The following is a 19177-nucleotide window of genomic DNA, read 5'->3' as shown; positions in this document are numbered from 1 at the left end:
ACACTAGACACACGCCAGTACTGTACAAAAGATGATCTCCTCCTCCTCTGGGCCGACAGCGTCCAGCCATGTGTGCAGTCACTGCTCTGACACTGTGAGTGGCTGCTGCCCTCAGTGTCTCTCAGCGGCTGCTGCCCTCAGTGTCTCTCAGCGGCTGCTGCCCTCAGTGTCTCTCAGGGGCCCTCCTCAGCAGCTGCTGCACTATTAGTTTATATTAATACAGTAATTGAAGTATGCAGACCGGGCGGCCCCCTGGACTGCAAATCAGGCAGCAGGAAGAGGCGGGATCAGCATGTGGAGCCGCTGTGGCCGTCCGTTCATGCTCCTACCCAATCCTCAGGAAGACTGCCGGGTGACGTCACACATCACAGAGACGAAGCCCGGCAGTTCCTGGGGAGGGCGGCAGGGGGCGGCCAGGCACTCAGCACTGTTAGGGGCCGAGGCTGCTGTCATTTTACTGAAGTTAAACCTCACTAAAATGACAGTGGCAGAGAAGATTGTGCCGCCCCCTGGAGGATCACAGGAGCTGCCGCCTGAGGCTGAAGCCTCAGTCTGCCTCATGGCAGAGGCGGGCCTGGCCATACATACTTACAGCACTGCTCTGGCCACTGATCAGCTGAAGGGGGCTTATGCCATACATACTTACAGCCAGGGCCGGTTTTAGACTAGATGTGGCCCTGGGCGAAGTTAAAGGTGGGGCCCCAAATGCTGAAATATTTTAGCAACAATTTAAGGTCCCCATACATGTTACTCTTTTGTTGGTGGTACCTGTTGCTCCTGGTGGGTTCGGCCATCAGCGTAAGGTGTATGGGGCTCTCTGGACAGTCCTCTGACAGATGATATCAGTGGACATAGGGGGTCGAGCTTGATGGAAAATCAACGCCCAACCTCTTTGTTCTCAGAGAGATAAGCCGGCATCAGATCTGTATGGCTATGGCTTTCCCCTCTCATAGAGAACACAGGAACACTCAGATGTGCCAAATTTCTGTGTATGGGGAGGACGGGACCGGATGGGACAGATAATTGTCAGCTGAAGGATTGTTCAGCCAGCAGTTATTGGAAGTGTACGGCCACTTTTAAGGCCGTATTACACGGCCTGATATTCCGCAGAAGCGAGCGCCAATCTGGTAGAATGGAGCTCGCTTAGAGAGCCTACTACATGGCTCTTTTATGATGCAGCAAAAGCTATGGAGGAGATTTATCAAACTGGTGTAAAGAAGAATTGGCTCAGTTGCCCCTAGCAACCAATCAGATTCCACCTACTTAGAATGTGAGTAATGAAAGGTGGAATCTGATTGGTTGCTAGGGGCAACTGAGCAAGTTTCATTTTACACCATGTTTGATAAATTTCCCCCCCTATGTGTATATATACAGTATATCATTAGTGATGTGTGTGCAATCCTTGCTGTATATAGTAAACAATAAAGATATATACTACCTGATCATGTTCCCCAGTGTCCTCAGGCCTTGTCTGTGATATATACTACCTGATCATGTTCCCCAGTGTCCTCTCAGAGCGATAGCGTCCTGATTCGGACAATTTTCGCTCCATGTATTAGGGCCCTTACTCAGTTCAGAAGGTTACATGCCGGGACTGCCGCTATATGCCAGGACTGCCGCTACATGTCAGGACTGCAGCTACATTATGGGTCTGCCGCTACATGTCGGGACTGCCGCTACATGTCGGGACTGCCGCTACATGTCAGGACTGCCGCTACATGTCAGGACTGCCGCTACATGTCAGGACTGCCGCTACATGTCGGGACTGCCGCTACATGCCGGGACTGCCCCTACATTATGGGACTGCCCCTACATTATGGGACTGCCCCTACATGGCAGGACTGCCGCTACATTCTGGGACTGCCGCTACATTCTGGGACTGCCGCTACATTCTGGGACTGCCGCTACATTATGGGACTGCCGCTACATGCCAGGACTGCCGCTAGTGGTGTAAACACAAGAACTATTTATATGAATTGCATTAAAAAAATAAAATAAAAAAATCACTATAATCAGGACCAAATATTACCTCCATACCGTTATTGAAGAAAACACACTATATATAGGCCAATATTACCACCATAAAGTGACCGCCCCATAATGACTTTATATACACTATATACAGACCAATATTACCGCCATAGAGTGACCACCGCATGACTCTTTATATACACTATATACAGACCAATATTACCGCTATAGACTGACCACTGTATAATGAATGACTCTATATACACTGTATACAGACCAATATTATGTGTCTGTAACTCTATGGCTGTACTTTTGGTCTGTATATAGTTTATATATAGAGTCATTATGTGGTGGTCACTGTATGGCGGCAATTTGGCAATATCATTATGTGGTGGTCAATCTATGGCAGTAATGACTATATATACACTATATACCGACCAATATTAATGCCAAAGAGTGACCACCGCATAATGACACTTTATACAGACCAATATTATTGCCAAAGAGTGACCACCGCATAATGGCTCTATATACAGACCAATATTACCGCCATAGACTGACCACCACATAATAACTCTATATACAGACCAATATTACTGCCATACAGTGACCACCACATAACTCTATATACACACTATATACAGACCAATATTACCGCCATAGAGTGACCGCCACATAACTCTATATACACACTATATACAGACCAATATTACCGCCATAGAGTGACCGCCACATAACTCTATATACACACTATATACAAACCAATATTACTGCCATAGATTGACCACTGCATAATGACTCTGTATCCAGACCAATATTATGTGGCGATCACTCTATGGCTGTACTATTGGTCTGTATATAGTGTATATAGTCATTATGTGGTGGTCACTGTATGGCGGTAATATTGGTCTGTATATAGTGTCATTATGTGGTAGTCAATCTATGGCAGTAATGACTATATATACACTATATACAGAGCAATATTAATGCCAAAGAGTGACCGCCACATAATGACTCTATATACAGACCAATATTACCGCCATACAGTGACCACCACCTAAGGACTGAATACCACCTTATTTTTTTTTCTCACCGTATTGCCTTATATACATAGGAGCTGCAGCCAATCACCTGCAGCAATTACATAGGACTGATGAGGCCAGAGAATGGCTGCAGCTCCTATATACAGTCTATTCACCTCAACACTTGGAGTCAGCAGTGCTAATACACACACACCATTATATATATATATATATATATATATATATATATATACACACACACACACCATTTTATATATATATATATAATATATATATATATATACACACACACCATTATATATATATATATATATATATATATATATATATATATATATATATACACACACACACACATCCATGAAAACACATTATACAGATACAAACCATCCAGTCCATACACTATACACAGGACATGTAACACACACTGCATTCATGCATTATACACCTACATTCATACACATTACACACTACATGTACAGTATACTTACCCCCTCTAGCATGCTGGGTGTAGTGGTACATCCCCCTCATGTTCCTTGCAGCAGCAGCAGGCTGTCATCCTCACCCGGCAGCCCTCTCCTCCATCGTCCCGACAGCTCCACACCAGAGCAGGAAGTCACGTGCAGAGAGGAGCTGGAGGGAGAGGGAGGGGGAGCTACACACACGGAGCAGACACCAGCCCAGCGTCCTGCAGCCTCTGCGTGACCCCTGATGGCAGCAGCCGGGGATCACTGCCAGACGCTGCAGGACGCTGTCTGTGCTCTCCTCTCCTACTGGAACTGCGGGAGGGGGCCCCTGGGGGATGGGGGCCCTGGGCATTTGCCCTGCTTGCCCCCCCCTAACGCCGGCCATGCTTACAGCAGTGCTCTGGCCACTGATCAGCTGAAGGGGGCTTATGCCATACATACTTACAGCACTGCTCTGGCCACTGATCAGCTGAAGGGGGCTTATGCCATACATACTTACAGCACTGCTCTGGCCACTGATCAGCTGAAGGGGGCTTATGCCATACATACTTACAGCACTGCTCTGGCCACTGATCAGCTGAAGGGGGCTTATGCCATACATACTTACAGCACTGCTCTGGCCACTGATCAGCTGAAGGGGGCTTATGCCATACATACTTACAGCACTGCTCTGGCCACTGATCAGCTGAAGGGGGCTTATGCCATACATACTTACAGCACTGCTCTGGCCACTGATCAGCTGAAGGGGGCTTATGCCATACATACTTACAGCACTGCTCTGGCCACTGATCAGCTGAAGGGGGCTTATGCCATACATACTTACAGCAGTGCTCTGGCCACTGATCAGCTGAAGGGGGCTTATGCCATACATACTTACAGCACTGCTCTGGCCACTGATCAGCTGAAGGGGGCTTATGCCATACATACTTACAGCACTGCTCTGGCCACTGATCAGCTGAAGGGGGCTTATGCCATACATACTTACAGCACTGCTCTGGCCACTGATCAGCTGAAGGGGGCTTATGCCATACATACTTACAGCACTGCTCTGGCCACTGATCAGCTGAAGGGGGCTTATGCCATACATACTTACAGCACTGCTCTGGCCACTGATCAGCTGAAGGGGGCTTATGCCATACATACTTACAGCACTGCTCTGGCCACTGATCAGCTGAAGGGGGCTTATGCCATACATACTTACAGCACTGCTCTGGCCACTGATCAGCTGTACAGGTCACGTGATACATACTTACAGCACTGCTCCACTCTGGCCACTTATCAGCTGTAGAAGTCCTATGCCATATATACTTACATTACCACTCTGGCCAGTTATCAGCTGTAAAAGTAATATGCCATACATACTAACATTACCACTCTGACCAGTTATCAGCTGTAGAAGTCCTATACCATACATACTGACATCACTGCTTCCTCCAGCTAGAGTAGTGGGGATTTGAAAGGTGAGTATGGGCATTTTTGTTACTTTGCACCATAAGCCAGGAAATGTTTTTACACTGGTTATTCTTCCAACAGGACTTGGAAATGAGTAAAACTGTATCACCCTCAACCTACGTGCGTAATCTCAGCCCTGGACTTCTTCGCCAGTTAGCTGATTTTCTGGATCCCCAAGAAGGATGGAAAAGACTGGCTGTGGATATAAGGAAAGCTTCAGGAGAGTCTCGATATACACAGTTTCATATAAGGTAAATGGCTTTATAAGTTTTAGTAAATATATGTCCTTAAATTGTTTTCTTATGTCAGAATGTCAATAAAATAAATATAACTGCTTCTGGATGGAAACCAGAATGGCCACCATGTTAGCTCTCACAGGAGTTAAAGGGACTGTACCATCAGGCCTGGGCTGAAGCACTGGAGGCAGGCCAACCCACCCCCAGTGGGAGGAAACTGCTGCCCCTCTATGACGCGGCTCCATTAGAATCAATAGAGCAGTATCATAGGGGGGCAGGGGTTTGCTCCCACTGGGGTTGGGTTGGCCTGCCTCCAGTGCTTCAGCCCAGGCCTGATGGTACAGCCCCTTTAAAGGCCACTGAGCCGAACAGAGCTGTGTTAAAATAAAGTGTAACTTTTAATAAAAATATATAAAATAGTGTAGCACATGAATATTAAAAACCTCTGCACTGCACAAGTGTCCACCAGTTGGTGGTACAATAATAGAAGGTTGTCCTAGAGGAGCTGCAGACTAAAGGCCCTATTACACAAATTGATTATCGGTCGTATTGTGACGATACCGGCCGTTATGGCCGATAATCGCTTTGTGTAATAGAAGACAACAATCACTGGACATGCACACTATTATGGGCAGTAGATCCGTGCAAGCACCGTCCTGGAATGTTTCCCCGGCCGGCATGATGTATCAATATCATGCTGGCGGCGGGGAAATTCTTTGATTCGCAGCAGCGCTGTAATGACAGAGCTGCACAGGATTCTTTACAATTATTTTTGTCAATATTTAATATACTAGAAACTATACATAACAGAGAAGACCTTTACAAAGAAAGGGAGACAGTTTGAGCTGATGCTCACATAAGCATCACCCAAAACATATGTGTTTTAGTTTTTTATGTTAATTTAATTTATTTAATCATAAAGGCGCTTTGAAGGAGTCATTCAGAAGGGGAAAAGTCCTACACATGAGTTACTGTATGACTGGGGGACAACCAACTGCACTGTGCAAGATCTCACCGACCTACTGCTGAGGAATGAATTCTTGATGGCAGCTTCACTTTTTCCATATGGTAATTTTTTTTTTTTAAACAAAAAGGATTTTTGTTTTTTAGTTTTTGTTCTTTTTTTTGTAGTGGTCTTTTGTGCAGAAGAGGTTCATCTGCTGTACTTTTGGCCTCTATTGGGTAAACGGTTGCTGATGACTATGCCTGGCATAGTTGCCAGTGGAGTCTGCTGAACATATTTACCCAAACACAATATAAAGATAACCTAATTTATTTATAACCTTTATAAACCTTATTTATAACCTATATTATTTATTTGCTTAAAAAGCACTAACAAACTTTGCAGAGCTGTACACAGCCTCTACACACACATATTAGGACCATTTTATAGGGAACGCTTAGAATTATTTAGAATTATTACAGTCAGCTCCTACAAGATAGATCAAACACTTTTTTGTTTTTTTTTTAAGTCATCCATCTAGTTCCATGGCTTGGACGATGTAGTTTTACTGATGTAAGTTGCAATAAAAATATGCATTTCTGTATTGACTTGCTTATATGCAGAGCCAGCATCAAGCTCTAGTTGTCCAACACTACCCATGGATGAATTGCAGAAACTGCCAACTGAGACCAGCAGCAAAACTGAACATGGAACCCTTGTCTCTCAAAGCACAGAACCGGAGGAAAATGATGAAGAGACGTCAGGTAGTATATACCGACCACTGGCTATTGCCACCTTCACAACCAACTTTAAAGGATACAAATCGGCACAATGGTGCTGATATAGCCCCCAGATCCGGCAAACAGCTGCAGTGGGTTTATCCTTTACTTCTTGCTAAAGGCCCTTTTACAGGGGCAGATTATGGCCTGAATGAGCGTAGGAATACTCTTTCCTGATAATCAGCAAATGTAAAAGGGACACTGATCAGATCTTATGTGCAACCACTTAAATTAACATTATTGGTTGCATATTGCTCCATGTAAACTGGGAATGTGTGGCCAACAATGATGGAATCTAGTGATCATTCGTGCAGCCTGGCCTGTGATTGATTGAGCCGTGTGAATGTTCATCAGAAAAGTGCTCATCAAAGAGATCAGGGCTCAGAGTAACATGGTAATACTGGAGGGGCCAATGACTGAGGTTACTGTTGTACTGTATTGACAAGAGTGGGTACTCTACCAAAGGATTTTTATTTTATTACAATATTTGTACTTTACCATTCATTGTTTCACATTGGATTCCTTACATATATTTAACCCTTTCACTTCAATGACAATTTTCACTCTTTTGACAAACAGAACTAAAACCTGGATTAAGGAAATTGTAAAAATACCACCTAGTATTTTCTATGGTAAATATTATAAATATATCTTCACAAAGTCACCACAACTAAAGAGACATAGGGCCACATGTATCATCCGGCGAATGGATGATTTTCGGCGGAAAGTGCTGATTTGCGTCTTTTTTTTAAGCAAAAATGGCAGATTTGCGAATAAAATATTCGCAAATCGGCACTTTTCGCCGAGTACGCCAGGGGGCGGAAAAGGGGCGGAGAGTGGGCGGAACGGAGGTCCGCGCCATTTATCATCCGTTCCGCCAAAATGTACGCCTAAAACCTACTCCAGTCCTCAGCTGGCGTAGGTTTTCGGCGGTGCGCAACGGCGCGCACGGGATTAATGTAGAGGCAGTCCGCCTCTACATAAATCTCCGTAGCGCCGGAGCTGCGGGGGCATTTTTACGTCCGGCGTAAAAAACGCCGGACTTAATAAATGCCTCCCATAATCTTTATTATCCTGAGAGAAGTAAGCTTTTTGGTCACAGAGACGATATATATCCTAATAGTTACATGGTATCATTAGACTGTAACTGGTGTCAGTAAATCATGGTCTCCAAGCTAAGGTTCTGGGCTCTAATAAGATGCAAGCTGTAGTCTTAATATTCGTGCCATGACAAGCTGTCACTGGCAGCAAAATATTTTAAGGGGTTATCCAGTGCTTCAAAATATGGCCACTTCACCCCTTTTGTCTCCAGTTCAGGTGCAGTTTGCAATTAAGCTCTATTTACTTAAATGGAACTGAGTTTGGAACCCCACCCAAACTGGAGACAAGAGTGGGGGAAAAGTGGCCATGTTTTTGTAGCACTGGATAACCCCTTTAAAAAGGACAGGTCTTACTATGGCATACAGACATTGTACAATTACAATGTAGCTGCCATGTTCACCCATTGTACAAATATGTTTATGGAAAGAAAGGGGATCATAGATGCACCTCAGTGAGAAAAATGGGCCATTATCCTCAGTGTAGCAGCTTAAAACTCCCATCAAGAGTCAGATAACTTTTGGATATTAACTGGTTGTTTTATTAAATAAAAGGTATAAAAAAATAAAAATAGTTTAACCCATGCTTTGCAATGGAAAACACATTTCATGTTGTAAACCCAACACTTCATCAGGTCCACATGGTACAATGAAAGAACCTGTTAATATCCAAGATTGATCAGTTTTCTCACGTTTTGAGCAGCCCACTCTTCACTGCATTGTATCCACTATGCTGTCATGTTCCATCTGCGTTGGTGACTAGGTTACATCTGCACATCGGGGGAGCCCTGGCAGTGGCGACACCTTGGCATCTAAGACACTTTTGGATGATTCTAAGCACAACAACACAGTAGGAGCACTACTCTCATCACCCTGCCTACTTTTTCTTCTTTTTATACAGGAATTGTAAAAAAGTGTTTGTCATGTAATGTTGCAGGTTTTGGCATTTTTTCCTACAATGAGCTGAAGAGAATTACAAGAGACTTTGATGAGCGACCGCTTTCTGAAGGAGGAAGTAAACTTGGAGAGGGTGGCTTTGGAGTTGTTTTCCAGGGCTATTTAAAAAATACTAAAGTGGCAGTAAAAAAACTGACAAGTGTAGGTATCACCTAATATTTTTATCTTATTTAATTACAGATATAATAGACTTACAGTACGTAGAAGATTAGTGGTTAACCTCTTTTGTTTAAATCTTCACATCTGTGGGGTAGGGGCCCTTCAAAAAAAAGAGTATCATGCTGCTTCTTCTGTGAATCCTTAAAGGGGTTGTCCGGCGATAAAAAATTATTCACAGAATAACACACATTACAAAGTTATACAACTTTGTAATGTATGTTATGTCTGTGAATGGCCCCCTTCCCCGTGTTTCCCCCCACCCACGCTAGACCCGGAAGTGTGGTGCATTATACTCACCGCATCTCGTGTCGTCCACGGTCTCCGATCGTCAGCAGTGACGTCTTCTTCGGGAGGCCGGCGGATCTTCCCGAGTGCCGGCCACCCTCTGCAGCGTCATCCGAAGCTCAGCCGCGATTGGCTGAGCATAACTGTGCTCAGCCAATCGCGGCTGAGCGGCTGATGACGCGGCCACGTCATCAGCTGCTCAGCCGCGATTGGCTGAGCACAGTTATGCTCAGCCAATCGCGGCTGAGCTTTGGATGACGCTGCAGAGGGCGGCCGGCACTCTGGAAGATCCGCTGGCCTCCCGAAGAAGACGTCACTGCTGAGGATCGGAGACCGTGGTCGGCACGTGACAGGTAATGTATAGCGCACCACACTTCCGGGTACACGGGTGGGGGTGGTGGGACACGGGGAAGGGGGCCATTCACAGACATAACATACATTACAAAGTTGTATAACTTTGTAATGTGTGTTATTCTGTGAATAATTTTTTATCGCCGGACAACCCCTTTAAAGGGGTTATCCAGCGCTACAAAAACATGGCCACTTTTCCCCCTACTGTTGTCTCCAGTTCAGGTGTGGTTTGCAATTAAAGAGGATGTAACACCAGGTACATCCTCTTTAATCTGACACATGGATCGAACGGTGCCGTCACGGGGAAGCCGGTGCCGCAATCCGTTTTTCGGACCGTGGCCGGGTTCCTGTGCATGGCGCCGTTCTATGGACCGGAAGCGGCCGGTGCTCAAGCACTGAAGGGAATTCCCTCCCTTGTATGACACGGCTCCCTTAGAATGAATGGAGCTGCGTCATACAGGGGAGGGAATTCCCTCCCACTGGGGGCTGGCCGGCCTACCTCCAGTGCTTGAGCACTGGCCGATTCCGCTGCATAGAATGGTGCCGTGCACGGGAAACGGGCCGCTGTCCGAAAAGATTAAAGAGGATGTACCTGGTGGTACATCCTCTTTAAGCTCCATTTACTTCAATGGAACTGAGTTTCAAAACCCCACCCAAACTGGAGACAACAGTAGGGGGAAAGTGGCCATGTTTTTGTAGCACTGGATAACCCCTTTAATAGAAAATGGTCCCCTTTAAACCTCCTTTATACGTTAGGAAAATCTGTCCAGATTTCCTGATCCATAGGGTTGAATTGGGCACAGATACCCTTTGGGAATTCCTGATGGTTTCCTGAAGATAAATACACATTTTCCTGATGTGTGAAGGAGGCTTGTTGTGTTCATTTGGTTTCTTTATTGTAAAATTGTCGTGTCAGAAATAGAAATCTGGGCAGCAGCATAACACCATGCTTAATTCTCATTGTCTGTATGTGAAGAACCAAGTTATATAATAAGTGACAAAAAGTAAATGCCTAATCATCTGGTGTCAGAAAATTACACATTTGTAAATTACTTCTATTTAAAAATGTCAAGCCTTTCAGTACTTATCAGCTGCTTTATGTCATGCAGGAAATGGTGCATTCTTTACAGTCTGACCCAGTGACTGCCGCCACCTCTGTCCGTGACATGAACTATCTAAAGCAGGAGAGGTTTTCTTTTGGCATTTGCTCCTGCTATGGACAGACAGAGGTGGAAGCAAAAAGCAGTGTCAGACTGGAAAGAAACTTCCTGCAGGATATACAGCAGCTAATAAGTCCTGGAAGGCTTGATATATTTAATTAGAAGGCATTTACAAATCTGTATAACTTTCTGACACCAGTTTATTTAAAAAAAAAAAATGTTTTCACCGGAGTACCCCTTGAAGGACCTTTTACATGACCTTTTACGAGTGTTGACCTGTCTGATAGGCGCTCGTTTGCAGTTTCCTCATAAGGAACAGTCAGCCATGCAACCTGTTTGGTTTAGGACAAAAGTCGCCATGTAGAAATGAGTTCTGTTTATTTATTTAATATGCACCATTGACCTACCAAGCATATGTGTGCATTTGTATAATGTAAATCTGTATTTACAATGACATTAAATCTTAAAGTAAACCAAAAAAGAAAAAGCTATGCCAACAAGATACCAAAGCACACCAAAGGATATATATCAGAATAAAAGTACTTTATTATAACAGGTACAATATTAGAGAAATTTGACCCCACAAGCTTAAAAAGAATTAAAAATTAACAAACATGGGGGTACCCGGTATGGTACCACCCACAATGACACCCCAATGTAAGTATATCACTCACCCTGTATAGATAAAGTGCACATGCAATGTATAAGTAGCCAATAAAGAACTATATCATTCAAATAATCAGTAATTTTAAGTGTAAGTGCTACAACCAGAAAATCACACAATAGAAAATAACACACATAAGTCAAAGGATTAAAGGTAATATACTAAAAGTCAGACTAAGTAGTCAGATATCACCAAGAGTAACAGGGTGGTGTTGGGGTGTCAAGGGAGAGAGCCCCACGCGTTCTGTCCGCCCAACCGGACTTCCTCAGGGGTACTGTACATGTTGGGGATCATTATTTATACATAAATATAATGAATAAATGAGTATAACATGTTAATAATTGATAGTACCTGTATAACGGGAGCTGCCCATTGCTCCTCACTGACTCCAAGATGGCGCCGACGACGTTACTCTTTCGCTAATGCGCATGTCCAGAGTGTTAGATCAATTGACCAATGTCAAACAAATAAGCAGGTCACGTGATCGCTAGCTGCCACAGAACAATCTAAGTCCATGGGTAATAAAAGCAGATTTTATGTCGCCGTACATATTGTAGTCATAATCACAAATACATTATTGTAAATGATACTAAGATATGTGCCAGTATCGCGCTCTGCTCTGACACCTGTAGTTCGCCAAGTTATGCGTATGCGTCAGGGCCCATTATACAGCTACTTGCTATTGAAGCATGTATAGTAACTATGTCCAATCTACTGATATATTATACTGATATACTGATTGGACATAGTTACTATACATGCTTCAATAGCAAGTAGCTGCATAATGGGCCCTGACGCATACGCATAACTTGGCGAATATGTGTGATATATATCCTTCGGTGTGCTTTGGTATATTGTTGGCATAGCTTTTTCTTTTTTGGTTTGGTTATATTGATCTATATGCCTATTCTTTAGCACCCTACATTACTATTGAGCTGTGCATGTCCAGCACACTTATTTGCATTAAATCTTAAAGTGTGATTATCTGGTTTTTGTAGATGACTGATGCTAGCTTACAGGACCTTAAAGATCAGTTTGAACAGGAAATAAAAACCATGGCTCAGTAAGTATAGATGAGATGTAGTACTGCAATATATACATAATGTGGTGTTTTTATGCATTGCAGTTAAAGGGGCTTAGAAAAACATGGCTGCTTTTTTCCAGAAAAGGCACGTCTTCTGTACTAAGGTTGGGTATGGTTTTGCTGCTCAGTTTTATTAAAGTGAATGGTGCTGAACCACAGGGATGATGCTATTTTTGCAAGAAAGTAGCTGTGCTTTTTCTAATCCTGGATAACCCCTTTTAAGTATATTGCTTTACTGCAAACACTCATTTTGTCTTTAATTTTTTCCTATATTTCATTGTTACTTCTACTGTTTATTGTACATCTATGGTATCCTACAGGCTGGGTCTCACAGGTTGTAGCTGTCAGTGTAAGGGCCCTATTACACCAACAGATTATCTGGAATCACGTGTTTCTCCCTCCTTGGGATCATCAATAACTGACAACAGGGGTCATGCCATTGCTCTCTTAACCATAGGTGTCCCTCGGGACAAAATGAGACAGGTAGAGAACAAAAGTGGATAGATATAGCAGTGGCAAATAAATCAGTAGAACACCGAGAAACAATTATATCAGAATCAACCAGCAACTGTCCTCCAGTCAATTGTTATCACACGAATAGGTTGAAAGTGTCACAATTGACAATCATCAATCACAGCTAAAAATGACATGCCCAGGCTCATCCCAGCCACTCACAGATCCTCATATTCAGGTGTCAGGTCTCATGCTGTCGTGCCTAGGAGGCTTCAGAAACTATTAGAGTTAACGAGAATTAAATAACGAGATTATTACCTCATTTATGTGGTAGGACTATCTTTTTTTTTTTAATTAGCAGGGAATTTCGAATAAAAAAATAAATAAAAAGAAATTCATACAGTTGTGGAGGTTTCCCACAAATAACCACTTGTGTATTCACTAAAGTCCGGCCAAAATTATTTTTTTATATGTTATTACTTATGAAAAATTATACAATTTTTTAATGTACATTAATTATGGGAAATGCTCATACATAGCAGTATATCAGGAAGTGTAAGAATTATCTCAGAAGCAGTAACGTCACGACGAAAGGTGTAATTCCTATGGAGTGTCCAGCAGGGGGCGCTCTTTATATAGAAGTCAATGAGTACCATTGACTTCTATATATAGTTCGCCCCTGCTGGACACTCCATAGGAATTACAGTGTATGTAATGTTATGTTATGCACTGTGCTTTTGGGGACTTCATGAATACATTTATAGAATACTTTGGGGAGCAAGTGTCCTTGCTCCCCAAAGTATCCCATAAATATATTCAATGAATAGATTTGCAGGGCACCGAGCAGGGAGGGAGAGGAGTGCCATCTACCTCCCCCTCCCTGCTCGGTGCTGGGAACATATACAAAGTACTACTCCCCCATTATCTGCAGATAATGGGGGAGTAGTACCTGTGCTATGCCTATCACATCGCCGCCGCATTCGCTCACACAGGGGCTGCCTCTGACTGCCGCTCACTCCCACCCGCCCGCACGCCCCGTTCCTCACCGCTCCTCACACTATCTGGCCGTCGCTCTCTGCTCATGCATGACGGCCGTCTGACGCGGCCATCATGCATGAGCAGAGAGCGGCGGCCGGACAGATAGTGTAAGGAACGGGGTGTGCGGGCGGGAGTCAGGGATAGTGAGTAGCGGCGCGGGCGGGTGGGAATGAGCGGCAGTCAGAGGCAGACCCTGTGTGAGCGGCGGCGGCGGTGATAGGCATAGCACAGGTACTGCTCCCATATTATCTGCAGATAATGGGGGAGTAGTACTTTGTATATGTTCCCAGCACCGAGCAGGGAGGGGGAGGTAGATGGCACTCCTCTCCCTCCCTGCTCGGTGCCCTGCAAATATATTCATTGAATACATTTATGGGATACTTTGGGGAGCAAGGACACTTGCTCCCCAAAGTATTCTATAAATGTATTCATGAAGTCCCCAAAAGTACAGTGCATAACATTACATTACATACACTGTAATTCCTATGGAGTGTCCAGCAGGGGCGCACTATATATAGAAGTCAATGGTACTCATTGACTTCTATATAAAGAGCGCCCCCTGCTGGACACTCCATAGGAATTACACCTTTCGTTGTGACGTCACTGCTTCTGAGATAATTCTAACACTTTCTGATACACTAAATTAAGGGAAATAGCAGTATATGAGCATTTCCCATAATTAATGTACATTAGAAAATTGTATAACTTTTCATAAGTAATAACATATAAAAAAAATAATTTTGGCCGGACTTCTCCTTTAACCACTAGCATAAAGGACAATATGTCACAAAAAACACTCAAATTGCATGGATAAGTTAAAGCTTCCTGAAGGCATTGCCACATTAAATGAGACATGTCAGATTTTAAAAAAGGCAAAAAATTGGCTGCTTCCTTAAAGGGTTAATAGGAACCAATCAGCACAATTGTGCTGATTAGGTTCCCACCAGTGCTTAATAGAACCTCCCTACCATGTCCTGGGTTGCTCCTTTGGTACTGTCTTATGCTGGCAAAATGTCTTTTACTGCTGCGCGCAAGGCAGGGAGAGAGCCGGGAACTAGTCACGGCTCTCTGTCCTTTCATTGACAGGCAAGGAGGTGATTGACAGACAAGAAGGCCTGTTAGCGGACTCTAATGGGCCTCCTTGCCTGTCAATCACCTCTGCAGCACGTGCTAACAGGACAGAGAAGTGACTAGCCCAGATGAGTAATTCTCTTCGCGCATGGCAGTAAAAGATGTTTTGCCAGCATAAAAAGGTACAAAAGGAGCATCCCAGGACATGGTAGGGAGGATCCTTACCACATCTATTAAGACCTGCTGGGAACCTAATCAGCACAATTCTGCTAATTGGTTCCATTTAAGGGTCAGACAGCTCAACAACATATTCAGAGTGGGACACGGTTCTGCATGTGCCATAGAATTAACTAAGAGATAACAAATGGTAATATGGGTATATTGGGGTATACTTCCATTTCATCTTGTGTCTTCCAAGATGTCATCATGAAAACATTGTGAAACTACTCGGCTTCTCTAATGATGGTAACAGTTATTGCCTGGTTTACACATACATGTCTAATGGTTCTCTTCTGGACCGGCTGGCTTGTCTGGTAAGTGTTATGTATTTGTGAGAAGGAAGTAATGATATTAAAGTTTGTGACTGTTATGTGTATGTAACTTTTGTTTTTCTTTTAGAATAGCACACCTCCATTGTCCTGGAGTAGAAGATGTAATATTGTATTAGGAACAGCACATGGTATTAGATATTTACATGAAAACAATCACGTCCACAGAGACATTAAAAGGTCAGTGATGATGACAGAACTGTTGGCTATGTTTCCACACTGTACAAACGTCCGTTCCGCCATGAACAACCATTGTTTAATGCTACCTATGGCAAAAATTAATAATCATGATCATCAATTTCAGCCGGAGGTAGCATTAAACAACAACCGTTCATAGCAGAGCATAAACGTAGCCCAATATTGTTGCATTTTATATTAGTTTTTTTTTTTCTTTTAGTGCAAATATTCTTCTGGATGATAATTTTATTCCCAAAATCTCTGACTTTGGCCTTGCAAGAGCTACTGGACATCTGGCACAGACCATGATGACAGAAAGAATTGTAGGCACCACAGCCTACATGGCCCCAGAGGCTCTCCGGGGAGAGGTCACTATAAAATCTGATATATTCAGCTTTGGAGTGGTAAGTGACTTGTGCATAATAGGCTTTCTATAGCAACTTCAGAGATGACTTCCTCAATGTATGACAAATGCCTGTTTGTAATCCATTTACTTAACACCATGTTTCTAGGTATTGCTGGAAATAATTTCTGGACTTGCGCCATTTGATGAGGAGCGGAATCCAGCTTTACTGGTAACTTTTTTATTGCTAAAAATATTTGTATAGTAGTAATTAAATTAGGAAGGTAAAATTAGATCAACTGTAATGTCTAGCACTAAGTACAAAAAAAATTATACTCAAGCCCAAAATCCTGATTGGTAGACATACATTGTGAATATATACAGACTAGAGGGAACTTACAACATACTGTCTGGTTGTCCCTGCACTGTGTAAACAGTGTCTCTGGCCGGCTGTTTCTGTATTCTGTGAGGCCGGAAGGGTTAATCATAGTAAGGTCACGTGTAACTTCACCTTAGATTAACTCTAATCTAAGGTGAAATTACTTGTGACCTTACTATGATTAATCCTTCCGGCCTCACAGAGTATAGAAACAGCCGACCAGGAACACTGTCACATCTGCCGTCTCAGAAGGCAGGGGGGGACGGAGATAACAGCTCACACACAGTTTTCTGTGTCTTCAGAGGAAAGCAGCAGTCTCAGAAATGGGGCAAGGAGACAGAGAAGGCAATGACATTTATGGAACGAATTATGAGTCTTCAGGAAGGGGGGATGATTTAACATGTATTTTGCCTGAGTGGAATACCCCTTTAAGTTCATGTTATCGCCCCTTTTACTAACCAAAGAGGAGGTATCTGCTTTCTGAATGCTACATAAGTAGAGGAGGTCCTTTTTCCTACAAAGCCAGCGGGGCCTGATACAGAGATTGAACCTCCTGCGATCTCCTACTTTACCCAATGTTGTGGATAGGGAAAAAGTTAATTTTTCCTGGAAAACCTCTTTAAAGTATCATGGAGCTATAACCGTAATAACTGCATTAAGACTACAGTGAGGCATGTCAGATTTGAAATATGGGCTCTAGTCCTGAAGGAGTTAAAGAGGGGTTCCAGCACTATAAAAACATGGCCACTTTCTTCCAGAGACAGCAAAGCTGTTGTCTCCAGTTTGGGTGCAGGTTTTGCAAATTAGTTCCATTGAATTGATGGAGTTTTATTGCAAACCACAGTTGAGCTGGAGACAAGAGTGGTGCTGTCTCTGGAAGAAAGTGGCCATGTTTTCGTAGCGCTGGATAACCCCTTTAAGGATAGGCTATCAATGTGGTAGTCCTACATAATCCATTTTAAAAAGGCTGCATTTTTCACTATGTTGTGGACCTTGCAAAATGAAAACAAAATTACTTTACTCTTCATCACAGTGTATCAACTGAATAGTTTACATAGTAAATTGTTTCTTTTCTTAGCTTGATATCAAAGAAGAAATTGAGGAGGAAGAAAAAACTATTGAGGAGTATATGGATAAAAAGATGAAAGATGCAAAGCTACACATAATAGAGAAAATGTACTGCATTTCTAGTCGGTGCTTAAACCAAATGAAAAATAAGAGGCCAAACATTAACACGGTAAATATCTCAGTCAGCGTATACTATTGAGTATCTGTCATAACTATACGTGTCTAACCTGTAATATCATGCTTCATTTTACAGGTCCTGAATGATTTGGAAAATATTGCTAGCATCCACTCTGGTTCTTGATTCATGTTACGTATTTTGGGTGCCCATTTATTTATTTTTATACATATGGTTTCTTAAAAAAAAATAAAAAATCTGGAGGTAAAACATTGTTAAACAGAAAAAAAACACAATTGGGCTTGTACAAAATCTAGTGTAAGGTTCAATTTACATTAACAGGGTCTGCAGAAGATTTGATGGTGTTCAATCATTTAGTTACATAGATATATGCAGCAGATGCTTTGTGTGTGAATGGACAGAAGTGAAGCAGTGGCCAGAGCAGTAAGCCACTTACCTGTGAGGTCAATAAGCATAGTTTGCTTGTTTTTCATTCCACTTTTTCTTTTACTCATTAAACAAATGTACTGAATATTTTTTTTTTATCTAAATGCTATGTGTATTTGTAATGTATGTTCGCATATACCAAAGGCATGACAAAGAAGAAAACCTGAAACCAGTTCATGGGAAAGAAAAGGGGGATTTGCTGGGTGTAGTATGTTCTGACCAGGATAGTCTGCTTGATAGTTATGTGGGAAAAGATTCAGTATAACTTTGTAATTCAATGATCTAAATCTTTGCTCTTTCTGGCCAATGGGTGGTCTTTATCAGTGAATGGCCATGTTGTGTGGTTGTGGCCAATTACAGCCTTCCATGTAGGAGTTTACATACAATGATAGCTGTCAGTTTTTCCTTTAACTATTCAAGGCTCCTGCTACCAGAAAATGGGGGGAAAATCCATACACAACGCTGAAATTAAGCAACAGAATTAGGATAGTGATTGATAATTTTAGTGCCAAGTTTGCCTAAGCATAACTCCTGAGTAGTGCAATTTTTTACAAAGGTTTAAATGTAGAGGTGTTTGTCTCCTATAAGACAACATATTGCTAGCAAAATGGGAAAGATTGCAGTTGTCACCCTGCAACATCAATTGTGCACGAACTTCTGGAAAACCCCAATCAGCTGCCTATGTCCACCTATACCAGTGATGGTGAACCTTCGCACTCTCATGATTCCTGGACAACCAAAGACATGGCTTTGGGTGCCCAGGTATGATGGGTATTGCAGTTTTGGTAGAATGCCATTACTGAACTATAGGGTACTGCCATTTAGAAAAAGCATTTGTATTAATAATGCAATTTCTCATTACCTCTTGTGAAAAGAAAAGGACTATAGAT

The 19177-nt window shown here is 42.8% G+C and overlaps 1 protein-coding gene across 2 annotated transcripts in view; it reads left to right on the top strand.

Moving 5' to 3' along the window:
- IRAK4 (interleukin 1 receptor associated kinase 4) overlaps window positions 1-19177 on the top strand; it is a 21203-nt gene extending 2026 nt beyond the window's left edge. The window contains exons 2-12 of one of the 2 annotated variants that reach the window (XM_069975983.1): window positions 5015-5184; window positions 6092-6237; window positions 6736-6876; window positions 8926-9086; window positions 12563-12627; window positions 15629-15743; window positions 15829-15938; window positions 16156-16339; window positions 16448-16510; window positions 17736-17894; window positions 17979-19177. In XM_069975983.1, coding sequence (XP_069832084.1) covers window positions 5024-5184; window positions 6092-6237; window positions 6736-6876; window positions 8926-9086; window positions 12563-12627; window positions 15629-15743; window positions 15829-15938; window positions 16156-16339; window positions 16448-16510; window positions 17736-17894; window positions 17979-18026 — 1353 coding nt within the window. In that variant the 5' untranslated portion in view covers window positions 5015-5023 and the 3' untranslated portion in view covers window positions 18027-19177. Of the gene's footprint in view, window positions 1-5014; window positions 5185-6091; window positions 6238-6735; window positions 6877-8925; window positions 9087-12562; window positions 12628-15628; window positions 15744-15828; window positions 15939-16155; window positions 16340-16447; window positions 16511-17735; window positions 17895-17978 lie in introns of those variants that run through there. The other variant, XM_069975984.1, reaches the window with a different exon arrangement.

Source organism: Dendropsophus ebraccatus, chromosome 1 (assembly GCF_027789765.1).
Source record: "Dendropsophus ebraccatus isolate aDenEbr1 chromosome 1, aDenEbr1.pat, whole genome shotgun sequence".
NCBI lineage: Eukaryota > Metazoa > Chordata > Amphibia > Anura > Hylidae > Dendropsophus > Dendropsophus ebraccatus.
Note: the sequence above shows the minus strand (reverse complement) of the source record. Positions and strands in the feature narration are given on the sequence as shown.